The sequence below is a fragment of the Notothenia rossii genome (genome assembly GCF_949606895.1).
Source record: "Notothenia rossii genome assembly, chromosome: 8".
NCBI lineage: Eukaryota > Metazoa > Chordata > Actinopteri > Perciformes > Nototheniidae > Notothenia > Notothenia rossii.
In genome coordinates, this window is record NC_136906.1 from 80,543,250 (window position 1) to 80,556,849 (window position 13,600).

A 13,600-nucleotide genomic window follows, 5' to 3' on the forward strand; every position below is an offset into this window, starting at 1 on the left:
CCAAAAGGTTTCTAGGAGACGCAGGGCCAGGATTCCAGCCCGTGCTCCAACAGCCATGATCCCGGCTTCAGTTCCGGTTTCCACAGCCATGGATCCATGCACCAGTACCGGCCCGCAGAGCTATGTTTCCTTGCTCGATTACCTGGCCCACACAGCCATGGTCCAGGCCTCTGTTCCGGTTCCAGCGGCTCCAGTTCCAGCCTCAGACCTTTTCTCAGGAACCCGTCTGGCGTTTGGAGGTCCACGGAGCCTCCAAAAGGTCTCTGGAAGATGCAAGGCCAGGATTCCAGCCCGTACTCCAGCGGCTCCGGCCCCAGTTCTGGCCCCAGCAGCCATGGTTCCAGCCTCAGTCCTGGCCCCAGCAGCCATGGTCCCGACTTCAGCTTCGGTTCCAGTGCTGGCTCTCCGGCCGACGCCAGCTCCCCGTGTCCTTTCGGCATACCTGCCGACTCCAGCACCTCGTCTCCTGTTGGCTCTCCAGCCGACGCCAGCGCCCCGTGTCCTGTCGGCGTACCGACCGTCTCAAGTCACCTCTCCAGTTCCCTCTCAAGTCTCCTCTCAAGTCCCTGCTCGAGTTCCCTCTCAAGTCCCTTCTCATGTCCCCTCTCAAGTCTCCTCTGAAGTCCCTGCTCGAGTTCCCTCTCGAGTCACCTCTCAAGTCCCCTCTCGAGTCCCCTCTCGAGTCTCCTCTCGAGTCCCCTCTCGAGTCACCTCTCGAGTCCCCTCTCGAGTCACCTCTCGAGTCACCTCTCCAGTCACCTCTCGAGTTCCCTCTCAAGCCCTCTCTCGAGTCTCCTCTCGAGTGCCCTATCGAGTCCCCTCTCGAGTCACCACTCGAGTTCCCTCTCAAGTCCCTACTCAAGGGCCGTTGGAGGTTCCGCTGGGGGTCCTGCCAACTCCATGTCCTGCCCCGTTGGGGATCCCGCCGACTGCTCTCCTGCCGGGGGTCTGCCAACTCCATGTCCTGTCCCGTTGGGGGTCCCGCCGACTACTCTTCTGCCGGGGGTCCTGCCAACCCTATTTCTTGTGCCGTTGGAGGTCCCGCAGACTACTCTTCTGCCGGGGGTCCTGCCAACCCTATGTCCTGTGCCGTTGGGGTTCCCGCCGACGACTCTTCTGCCGGGGGTCCTGCCAACCCTATGTCCTGTCCCGTTGGGGTTCCCGCCGCCGACTCTTCTGCCGGGGGTCCTGGCAACCCTATGTCCTGTTCCATTGGAGGACCCGCTGAGAGTCCTGCCAATCCCATGTCTTGTTCCGTTGGAGGTCCCGCCGTCACCTGTCTTGCCGGGGGTCCTGCCAACTCCTGGTCCTCTTCCGTGGGGGATCCTGCCAAAGCCTGTCCCACCGGCTCCAGTTCCTGTCCGGCCGACACCGGGTCCTGCCCGGCCTCTGGAGCTGTCCCGTCAGCGCCTTCCTGCCCGTCCTCCGGAGCTGTCTGGTCTTCGCCCTCGAGCCTGGCCCCCTGACTCTTCCTGCCGCAGCCTTCGCCCTCATGGTCGGCCCCCTGAGTTCGCCCGTTGTGGTCTTCGCCCCACCATGGACTCTGCCTTGCCCCCGGGCCGTCCGCCCGAGACCTCCACCATGGACTCTGCCTTGCCTCCGGGCAGTCCGCCCGAGACCCCCTCCTTGGTCTCTGCCTTGCCCCCGGGCTTTCTGCCCGAGACCCCCCTCCTTGGTCTCTGCGTTGCCCCCGGGTCGTCCGCCCGAGACCCGTCCTCCAGACCCCCTCCACCCACCCTTTCTTGGCCCTAGTTATGTGTCCCTCCTCCGGTCCCCCTCCACCCACCCTGCTGAAATGCTTTTTCTGGGACGTCTGGGATCCGTCCCTTGAGGGGGGGGTTATGTCACACTACTAGGTTTATGTCACGGTTTTAGTTTCTGTCTGGTTATGGGTTTTGTAAATCTGTTCATTTTGCGTTTTGTCTTCCTCCTTGTGTTTTGCCTGTCGTTAGTTTCCCTGGTGTGTCTGATTGTCTCATTGTGTTCACCTGTTGCCCTTGTGTTTCTCCCTCCCCTGCCCAGCTGTGTCTTGTCCTGTGATTACCCTTCTGTGTATTTAGTCTAGTCTTCCCCTGTGTTCCATGTCGGTTCATTGTTTCCCCTCCATGTTTCCACGGTCTGTGTTCCTTGTGCTGCTCGTTTGTTTTGGGATATTTTGGATACTGCCTTTTTTGCCACAGCTTTTGTTATTTAATAAAGCTCATTTTTCGTTAATACTGCTTTCGGGTCCTACCTTTTCCACGCACCCTAAAAGAAACAACGGAGCTGATCCAGATTTGCGTCCAATATGACATATCTGAAATGTGGGCTGGCTTTACGGCCACGGGCCAATCGGAAACATTGATATCAGAAACAATGCCCGAATGTTTTGGAAGTAATATGGTCTAGGTTTACATTAGCATCGCTAACACTCAGAGCTAACCTTTTTTTTTTTTTTAAAGCTACTGACCCAGAATCAGCGTTTCTCTAACAGGGCTGAAACAGAGGGATATGAGGGATGTCTAAAATACATTATCTGTTTGGTGTTTTGAGCAAAACACTTCATAGACATATGAAGACAATATATTTTCATATATATGAGACCCATAATATATGCCTAAAAATAGTATGATAGGAGATCTTTAATATCAGAGTAAAGGTATAAAGAACGTTAGACTCACCAGGTGCTTCCAGAGGAGTCCCTGTCTCCAAACGCACTGAAGGAGCCGTCGTCTCTCTGATAGGACAGCTCTCCCTCGTAACCTGCAGGAAATCACAATGAGAATCAGAATCAGGTTTATTACCACATAGAAATAATTTGGTGCATACGTTAGATTCAACCCGGTATCACGGCAAAACGTGAACCTGTGGCGATTTACCACGCTGGGAGACGTGAAGATGTCACGATTTCGTCCCTTCAAACGTGAAAGTTACACGGTATTGTTAACATGGCCCAGCCAGGGGAGAAATGCTTGGAAATGCCAAGCAAATGCTACCCCGACGGTCGGTTGTTATTGTCAATATTAATATCATAATGATTTATTTTTTAATAGTCACACTTGATTTTGCCCATGTTCTTGTTGCCCCAGCTGGTCCACACCTCTTTTAGCAGAAACAAAGGCTGCATTGATGTATTAAATCAATGTTAATCCATGCGTGTTGATGTGGAATTAACGGACCTGACGTTGTGCGATTGCGTTGCCAGGCAACAGCTTGCGTTCATGTTAATTTACAAACTCTTCAACTAGAACCGTAGTTATATTTAAAAACACTTTAGAAGGCCTCACGAAATACTTTAATGTAAATTTAAATGTAAAGGTGAAGGAATGTGTAAAATACATCTGTCATAAACAATACCGGAAACAGACGTAGGCAAGATCCTCAGCTCGGTAATTGGATGGTTTAGCCGCAATGCACGTTGGGATATGGTGTTTATGCGATGTGAAATCCAAAAACATTAAAAAAAATAAAAATAATACTTTATTCCGAGTTTGCTTGCTTTTCTCTTTGAAAGTCATCCCATAACGGCATTGTAATACACGGTTCGGCTGGATTAAATGCTACATATCTGCCGTAGTTCTCTATTTATAGAGCCTTGCTGAGAAGACTTCTAGACAAACAGGAAGAAATGCAGTATCAACACTAATTCGGCTGACTTTTATATTTGATCCAATCAGTAGATAGGCTGTATTTACACCATAAAGGTGCACAGCTGATAGAAAGGGACACCTAGTGGTTAAATCACGTTATTGAATTTTATTATTTTTACTTTCTTTAGATTTGTGTCCTCATGGTTGATTGCTCTTATTGTAAATTAGATTTAAGTGTCAGCTAATTTGAATGTGATGTCAGTGTTAGCCATGTTTACCCTTCTTCATGAAGTTAGTGGCTCTGGTGGTGATCTCGGGGTCCGCCCGCCGCACAGCATTCAGATACTGCAGGACGAAGATGTTCGGAGCGAATCTGATCATGTTCTGTTCCCCGCATCCGGACGGCAGCTTGATCAGAGAACCGAGACCGCTGATGGACGGGCCGAGAATATCCCCTTCATCACAGAGAGAACATCAGGGTTATCCAGAAAGCCCAGAAAGCTAATGTGAATATACCTTACCCCATATGCAGAGGTGGGAAGTAGTGGAGTACAAATACTTCGTTACTTAAGTACATTTTTCTGGTATCAGTACTTTACTCCACTACTTATTTTTCTGACAACTTTTTACGTTGACTTCTTACATGTTGAACTCAAATACCTGTACTTTCTACTTCTTACATGTTGAACTCAAATACCTGTACTTTCTACTTCTTACATGTTGAACTCAAATACCTGTACTTTCTACTTCTTACATGTTGAACTCAAATACCTGTACTTTCTACTTCTTACATGTTGAACTCAAATACCTGTACTTTCTACTTCTCACATGTTGAACTCAAATACCTGTACTTTCTACTTCTTACATGTTGAAATCAAATACCTGTACTTTCTACTTCTTACATGTTGAACACAAATACCTGTACTTTCTACTTCTCACATGTTGAACTCAAATACCTGTACTTTCTACTTCTTACATGTTGAACTCAAATACCTGTACTTTCTACTTCTTACATGTTGAACACAAATACCTGTACTTTCTACTTCTTACATGTTGAACACAAATACCTGTACTTTCTACTTCTTACATGTTGAACACAAATACCTGAACTTTCTACTTCTTACATGTTGAACACAAATACCTGAACTTTCTACTTCTTACATGTTGAACACAAATACCTGAACTTTCTACTTCTTACATGTTGAACCCAAATACCTGTACTTTCTACTTCTTACATGTTGAACACAAATACCTGAACTTTCTACTTCTTACATGTTGAACACAAATACCTGTACTTTCTACTTCTTACATGTTGAACTCAAATACCTGCACTTTCTACTTCTTACATGTTGAACTCAAATACCTGTACTTTCTACTTCTTACATGTTGAACACAAATACCTGTACTTTCTACTTCTCACATGTTGAACTCAAATACCTGTACTTTCTACTTCTTACATGTTGAACTCAAATACCTGTACTTTCTACTTCTTACATGTTGAACTCAAATACCTGTACTTTCTACTTCTTACATGTTGAACTCAAATACCTGTACTTTCTACTTCTTACATGTTGAACACAAATACCTGTACTTTCTACTTCTTACATGTTGAACACAAATACCTGTACTTTCTACTTCTCACATGTTGAACTCAAATACCTGTACTTTCTACTTCTTACATGTTGAACTCAAATACCTGTACTTTCTACTTCTTACATGTTGAACACAAATACCTGTACTTTCTACTTCTTACATGTTGAACTCAAATACCTGTACTTTCTACTTCTTACATGTTGAACTCAAATACCTGTACTTTCTACTTCTTACATGTTGAACTCAAATACCTGTACTTTCTACTTCTTACATTTTGAACACAAATACCTGTACTTTCTACTTCTTACATGTTGAACTCAAATACCTGTACTTTCTACTTCTTACATTTTGAACACAAATACCTGTACTTTCTACTTCTTACATGTTGAACTCAAATACCTGTACTTTCTACTTCTTACATGTTGAACACAAATACCTGTACTTTCTACTTCTTACATGTTGAACACAAATACCTGTACTTTCTACTTCTTACATGTTGAACACAAATACCTGTACTTTCTACTTCTTACATGTTGAACACAAATACCTGTACTTTCTACTTCTTACATGTTGAACTCAAATACCTGTACTTTCTACTTCTTACATGTTGAACTCAAATACCTGTACTTTCTACTTCTTACATGTTGAACTCAAATACCTGTACTTTCTACTTCTTACATTTTGAACACAAATACCTGTACTTTCTACTTCTTACATGTTGAACTCAAATACCTGTACTTTCTACTTCTTACATTTTGAACACAAATACCTGTACTTTCTACTTCTTACATGTTGAACTCAAATACCTGTACTTTCTACTTCTCACATGTTGAACACAAATACCTGTACTTTCTACTTCTTACATGTTGAACTCAAATACCTGTACTTTCTACTTCTTACATGTTGAACTCAAATACCTGTACTTTCTACTTCTTACATGTTGAACTCAAATACCTGTACTTTCTACTTCTTACATGTTGAACTCAAATACCTGTACTTTCTACTTCTTACATGTTGAACTCAAATACCTGTACTTTCTACTTCTTACATGTTGAACACAAATACCTGTACTTTCTACTTCTCACATGTTGAACTCAAATACCTGTACTTTCTACTTCTTACATGTTGAACCCAAATACCTGTACTTTCTACTTCTTACATGTTGAACACAAATACCTGTACTTTCTACTTCTTACATGTTGAACTCAAATACCTGTACTTTCTACTTCTTACATGTTGAACTCAAATACCTGTACTTTCTACTTCTTACATGTTGAACTCAAATACCTGTACTTTCTACTTCTTACATGTTGAACTCAAATACCTGTACTTTCTACTTCTCTCATTTTCCAAAAGGGCTGGTTCCTTTAGTCTGAATGTGTGTTTCGTGGCGTGATCATTATTATTTAGAGTCATTGCGTGCCTATTGATTTGAACACGATCCGTGTATCCATCATTTCCTGGTCTTCTCTAAAGAAGAGGGACCAATGGAAACGTTGTCATGTTGCCGTTGGTCACCATGGAAACATTCATTAGCTAACAATGACATTATTGTTCTATTAATATAAAGGGAGGTCAGGTACTCTTTAAAACAGCTGCTAGTTATGGGTACTTTTTACTGAAGTACATTTCAAAGTTCTTTACTTTGACTTGAGTAAAGAAGTTTAGTCAGTACTTCTACTTTCACCAGAGTATTTTTAAACACGAGTATCTGTACTTCTACTTGAGTAAAGGATGTGTGTACTTTTACCATCTCTGTCCATATTACATACATTGAAAACAGCATTCCTTGTGCATTAAGCGTCGTCAACACGGAACTACAGCACGGTCACCTGACTTCACGTCACCACCGCTAAGCTAAAGGAGCCTAATGTTGGGCTATAAAGGAACTACAGCACGGTCACATGACTTCACGTCACCACCGCTAAGCTAAAGGAGGCTAATGTTGGGCTATAAAGGAACTACAGCACGGTCACATGACTTCACGTCACCACCGCTAAACTAAAGGTGGCTAATGTTGGGCTATAAAGGAACTACAGCACGGTCACATGACTTCATGTCACCACCGCTAAGCTAAAGGAGGCTAATGTTGGGCTATAAAGGAACTACAGCACGGTCACATGACTTCACGTCACCACCGCTAAACTAAAGGTGGCTAATGTTGGGCTATAAAGGAACTAGAGCACGCTCACATGACTTCACGTCACCACCGCTAAACTAAAGGTGGCTAATGTTGGGCTATAAAGGAACTAGAGCACGCTCACATGACTTCACGTCACCACCGCTAAACTAAAGGTGGCTAATGTTGGGCTATAAAGGAACTACAGCACGGTCACATGACTTCACGTAACCACCATTTTTAAATCCACCAGCAGAACAATAAGTTAAAATCTTGTCAGTGCTAAAATGCTAACTCATTTCCGGGTTTAGGGACTCATTCCTGCAGCTCTCTATTGACTCATCCCTGAAACAATGTTTTTTTTTGGGACTCATCCACCCCAAGTTTGTTTGAAGATATGCATTACTTTTATTTCCAGTCCAAAAGGACCCTGGGACATAAAAAACTGAAGGACAGGGGAATAGGAAGGGCTAAAATGCTGACTCATTCCCAGGTTTAAGGACTCATACCTGCACCACCATGTTGGATCAAGGTATATCGTAACTATTTCATCAAGTGTTCTGTAGTCTTGTAAAAATGTAGGATTGTGATCAACAATCAGTATTAGAGGCAAAGAACCTGGCGTGGCCATTTTGAAATCCCTTTATTTGTTTGGGCTGGAGTGTTATTTGACAGGAATCCAAAGACCTCAGATGCTCATGGATCTGTGTTTGTTTCCCAGCAGGTCATGACTCAAGTGCTCTGTGTGTGTTTACATACCACCGACGGTTACTGTGGCTCTCTCGCTGCCCTCAACAACGTCTGCAGGGAAGGAGAAGCTGATCTCTCTGGAAACACTCGGCTGAGACGGAGAAACCTCAAGAAGCATCGAGGAGGAGAACGACTGCTCGAGACCTTCAGCCTGCAGAGGAAACATCGCAAGAAAAACACCCAGACACAAACAAACGGGGTGAGCAAGACTTCTGGGAAAAAGCAGAGCTGTGAAAGGAGATCAGGAGAGTTGAGACTAACACGTTGACAGATCTGATAAACAAACTCTGACAGCTTTTACATCTCGCTGCTCACTTCACAGCTTCTTTCACTTTCACTGAAAAGCCTCAGATCTAATTGCTTCTGCTCATATCAATATGAAACACACATGTTTTGGGATTTGCTCTTGTCCTTCCTGTTTTAGTTGCTTTTTACTGTTTTAAACCACAAAATGTAACTTAATGGCTCTCAAATATCTCATTTTGAAATCCCTCCATTGGATCAACATTATTTCACTTCTCCTTTCTGACTTCCACTGTGTGATTTGGGTAAGCTTCTTTAAACGTAAACAGATTCTGTGTGCTATATATTCTACAAAATGTACGTCAATGGACCTCAGTCATCTCATTGTGGAGTTTCTTCTCTGCAGTCACATTATTTTACTTCCTGTTTCTTTGATTTTCACCTTGACGAGCACCGTTTTGGTCACCATGTCGGACGCCGCCGCTGACAGAGCTTTCACGGAGACGCTGATCTCCCCGAGGACCAGCGGCCTGATGGGAATGAGGACAGCCGCGCCGCGCTGACTCCCAACGGACACTTTGCGAACATTTTGTATCGGAAGCGCTCCATTGTCCGGGAACACAAACTCAAAGGTGTCATTCTCTGCAACAATCACCCTGACCTGCAGACAGAGAGACAGAGGAAGACCCACCCAGATCACATGAGACACACAATACCAAAGAGAGGGCGCGGACACTAAAGAGCCATGTTGTTGTTGGAGAATGTGTGTGCTTTATTTACATTTCTAATCTACTATATATTTTTGTAATGTTATTATAGTGTTATTAATATAGTTCACTATCTGTGTTTTTTACTTTATGTATGCACCACTGTAGCAGGACGGGGGGAAAGTAAACACACTCCTACAGATTCCCTGAGAAAAAGGGGAGTGGCTAATCAAGCCACCCCGAGAGAAGCCGGAGGAGACCAATCAAGGAAATGATTGGCACCTGTGTGCTGTTAAAAGGAGGACAGCATGTCATTCAAAAGAAAAGGAGAAGAGGAAGTCGGATCTAGCAAGGAAGAAAGTGGATTCTTATGGACTTCATCAGAGAAATCAGGCTATTTTGGGGAGTGTTGCCACTGAACCCAGGAGCTGTTGGGGAAAGATTTAACTTTCCCCTTCCCAGTTAAAACCTGCAATCCGGTGATCTACCCTCAGATAAGTTATTCTCACTACACCAATATCATTTCCCCTCCTCTTGCACTCTACACCCACACACCAGACTCTGGACTTTACTCTCACACATCCCTATCCCCTGAACTACACTCTTAAACTGAGTGACAACGGACAACAAATACTTCTTATTAGCGTCCGAAAAATACATGTGATTAGTTCCTATGAAATAAAACATGATATTTAGAGGAATGCTGAGGAAGAGCCTGGTTGCTCTAAATGTGCAGAAAGTATGTTTTTTAAATAAAAATGTATGAACTCAGTAACTATATATCTGTATTTGATACAGCTCTAATTGGCTTTCTATCCATTGCAACAGTCGCTGAGGCTCAAGGGGATTATAGTATTTAGAGCAATCCACCACACCTTAAAAACATCTGTGTTCCAAATAATAATCTAATTTATTTACTGCTTATGCTGCAGCTCCCATACTTTTCACTTAAGTACATTTCAAAGCCCATAGAGAGGCGAAGTCCCTCCCTTTCCGGTGGAACACATGGAAAATGTATGTATTGAAGTCAATGGCGAGAGCAAACTTATCTTTCGATCCCGTTTAAATTGTGCCATGAATTACACTGAAGATTTTTGTCAATCTTCAAAAAATCATTTCCATTTAAAAAAACTCACCGTTTGTCGTAAAACTGTTGAAATATAAGACTATGAAAAATATGCAACTAGAAAGACTACAAATCCCAGAGTCGCGTAAGTGATGTCACAATTGTTTTCCTCCACTAAATATAAGAGATGGCTAAGATAAGATAACGTTAACAAGATGCCTGTGTGCTTAGTGCCAGGTTGTTATCATACCAGCAATGGGTTATTTCGCTTCCCGTCTGATGAAAGGACCAGGAGTGGCTGGATCAAGTTAGCTACCTAGCTAGTAGCTAGCACGTTAGTTAGCATTACAGCCGGCGTAGCCTTGTCATTTTTATTAGCCTTAACATGAAGTAACATTAAGTTAACCAAAGTGTTAAACAGTAGAGTAGTAGTCTTATTTCGTGTACTCTTTGAAGAGTACTGTCACACCGGTGTGATCATTCTATAATACACCATTTAAGCGCGGATGCCCCCGGGGGAGAAATGCTAATGCTAACGCTACATTAGCATCTGCGATCTTTTCTACTTCATGCTATCTGCACAAATGATTGACATTAAACATTAAAAAGACCAGGAAGTTCAGAGAGAATCAAAGGCAGGCAGGCAGGCAGCTTTGCATGACATTCTTCTGGACGTGTTTCATTGTGGTTATAGTGAGGGTAGTCAATCCCTTTTTTGACAAATAGGGTCCCATGTGTTCCATCGGAAAGGGAGGGACTTCGGCTCTCTATACATCTTTACTTTTACTTGAGTAAAGGAGTTTAGTCAGTACTTCTACTTTTAGCAGAGTATTTTTAAACACGAGTATCTGTACTTCTACTTGAGTAAAGGATGTGTGTACTTTTGCCCTCTCTGATGCTCAGATATCCAATTTGCAAAGGATTGGGTCTTTTTTTTGGGTCGAAAAAGCCAACTGACCTCCAGGTCCTGAGGGAGGTAGTTGAACAGAACGACCTCCAGCAGAAGCTCCTCTCCTCGGATGATGTACGACGGCACGTTCAAGGACAGGAAGAAATCCTGGAACACTGTGAGCTGCAGGAGGGTCACATGGGAACTCATTAGGCTTTTAAAAACACTAACTGCAATATGCATGGTTTATACTAATAATAATTACATTTCCATGTTGAAAATTGCATAATATTAGGTATTTCTACCAAAACACATACTTAATTTTTAATTATGGCTGTTTTTACTCCTAATAATAATAATAAGAATAAAAGGAATTCAGAGTCAAAAAGTGATTTGAATTGAAGTAAAAAAAAAAACAATTATAGACATCCATGATGGTTTCAAAACAGGGCTGTCAAAGTTAGGACTGTTGCAATAATAATAAATATACATTTAGTATAAAGCAATCATATTTGTCCACTCCCAAATTGATCAGATTTTCAAAAATGTGGAAAATATCCCAATAAAGGCCAACATTCAAACCAGATAAAGAAATTGGGATTTAGTTAACTATGAACATCATGCATTTGAATCGATTGACATCCCTTATCCAAAACAAAGAAAAAGATTAAATGAAAAGACAAACATCGGTTTTAAGAAGGTTACTCTTGTACTTTGGGGATCATTATTTATTCTTGTCTTATAGTGAATTAAATACCTTAGCGGGCATGTTTACGATGCCCAGGCCGAGGTTCTCAGACATGACGAAGGCGGTGGCTTCCCACGTTGTGATGCTGTCAGGTGCAGTCAGAGTAATATCTGCTGAGTCTGAATCGCTGCGAAAAACAGAAATAATATGTTTTAATAAATATAGAAATAATGGTTAACATATGACACTATTGTTTTAACCCAAAATACGAAGACTAAACGTCATCACGGCAAACCTTAGCAGCCTTTAGCTTAACGGTGGAGACGTGAAGTCATGTGACCGTGCTGTAGTTCCTTTATAGCCCAACATTAGCCTCCTTTAGCTTAAAGGTGGTGACGTGAAGTCATGTGACCGTGCTGTAGTTCCTTTATAGCCCAACATTAGCTTCCTTCAGCTTAGCGGTGGTGACGTGAAGTCATGTGACCGTGCTGTAGTTCCTTTATAGCCCAACATTAGCCTCCTTTAGCTTAAAGGTGGTGACGTGAAGTCATGTGACCGTGCTGTAGTTCCTTTATAGCCCAACATTAGCCACCTTTAGCTTAGCGGTGGTGAGGTGAAGTCATGTGACCGTGCTGTAGTTCCTTTATAGCCCAACATTAGTCACCTTTAGCTTAGCGGTGGTGACGTGAAGTCATGTGACCGTGCTGTAGTTCCTTTATAGCCCAACATTAGCCACCTTTAGCTTAGCGGTGGTGACGTGAAGTCATGTGACCGTGCTGTAGTTCCTTATAGCCCAACATTAGCCTCCTTTAGCTTAGCGGTGGTGACGTGAAGTCATGTGACCGTGCTGTAGTTCCTTTATAGCCCAACATTAGCCACCTTTAACTTAGCGGTGGTGACGTGAAGTCATGTGACCGTGCTGTAGTTCCTTTATAGCCCAACATTAGCCATCTTTAGCTTAGCGGTGGCGACGTGAAGTCATGTGACCGTGCTGTAGTTCCTTTATAGCCCAACATTAGCCTCCTTTAGCTTAGCGGTGGTGAAGTCATGTGACCGTGCTGTAATTCCTTTATAGCCCAACATTAGCCACCTTTAGCTTAGCGGTGGTGACGTGAAGTCATGTGACCGTGCTGTAGTTCCTTTATAGCGCAACATTAGCCGCCTTTAGCTTAGCGGTGGTGACGTGAAGTCATGTGACCGTGCTGTAGTTCCTTTATAGCCCAACATTAGCCTCCTTTAGCTTAGCGGTGGTGACGTGAAGTCATGTGACCGTGCTGTAGTTCCTTTATAGCGCAACATTAGCCGCCTTTAGCTTAGCGGTGGTGACGTGAAGTCATGTGACCGTGCTGTAGTTCCTTTATAGCGCAACATTAGCCGCCTTTAGCTTAGCGGTGGTGACGTGAAGTCATGTGACCGTGCTGTAGTTCCTTTATAGCGCAACATTAGCCGCCTTTAGCTTAGCGGTGGTGACGTGAAGTCATGTGACCGTGCTGTAGTTCCTTTATAGCGCAACATTAGCCGCCTTTAGCTTAGCGGTGGTGACGTGAAGTCATGTGACCGTGCTGTAGTTCCTTTATAGCCCAACATTAGCTTTTTACTTCAGAAATCCTAAATTGGTGTTCATATGTGGAGATTATCCTGCTGAACTAAACATGTAAGAATCATAAACGTTTGTTTGAACCATTATTTTCTGCAATAATCTAAAATCACATGGAGGGATCCCATTGGACCAGGGAGATGCTGCCTTCAGGGTTATCACAGAAATACAATCCCTGCACGGCTCATTATATTTCTAAAGCTTTACCCTGTGTATTTGTCCATCCAGATCCAGGTCTCCGGAAAGTTCCAGCGCTCTCGTGGCTCCACTCCATGATCCATATTTGAATCGTCATAGTTGACTTCCTCCATTTCATTAAACATTCCCTCGCCTATTGTTTAGAAGATTAGGATTGTTTGTATTAGAATCAAATGGACAC

The 13,600-nt window shown here is 43.3% G+C and overlaps 1 protein-coding gene across 1 annotated transcript in view; it reads right to left on the reverse strand.

The window, feature by feature from the left end:
- Positions 1-2,475: 2,475 nt before the first annotated feature.
- Positions 2,476-13,600, reverse strand: part of LOC307016312 (CD109 antigen-like) — a gene marked incomplete at its 5' end in the record, with an annotated part of 35,394 nt that continues 24,269 nt past the window's right edge. The window contains 7 exons of the mRNA XM_079645352.1: positions 2,476-2,742; positions 3,848-4,024; positions 8,041-8,182; positions 8,717-8,935; positions 11,006-11,119; positions 11,694-11,811; positions 13,429-13,552. Coding sequence (XP_079501478.1) covers positions 2,657-2,742; positions 3,848-4,024; positions 8,041-8,182; positions 8,717-8,935; positions 11,006-11,119; positions 11,694-11,811; positions 13,429-13,552 — 980 coding nt within the window. The 3' untranslated portion in view covers positions 2,476-2,656. The remainder of the gene's footprint in view (positions 2,743-3,847; positions 4,025-8,040; positions 8,183-8,716; positions 8,936-11,005; positions 11,120-11,693; positions 11,812-13,428; positions 13,553-13,600) is intronic.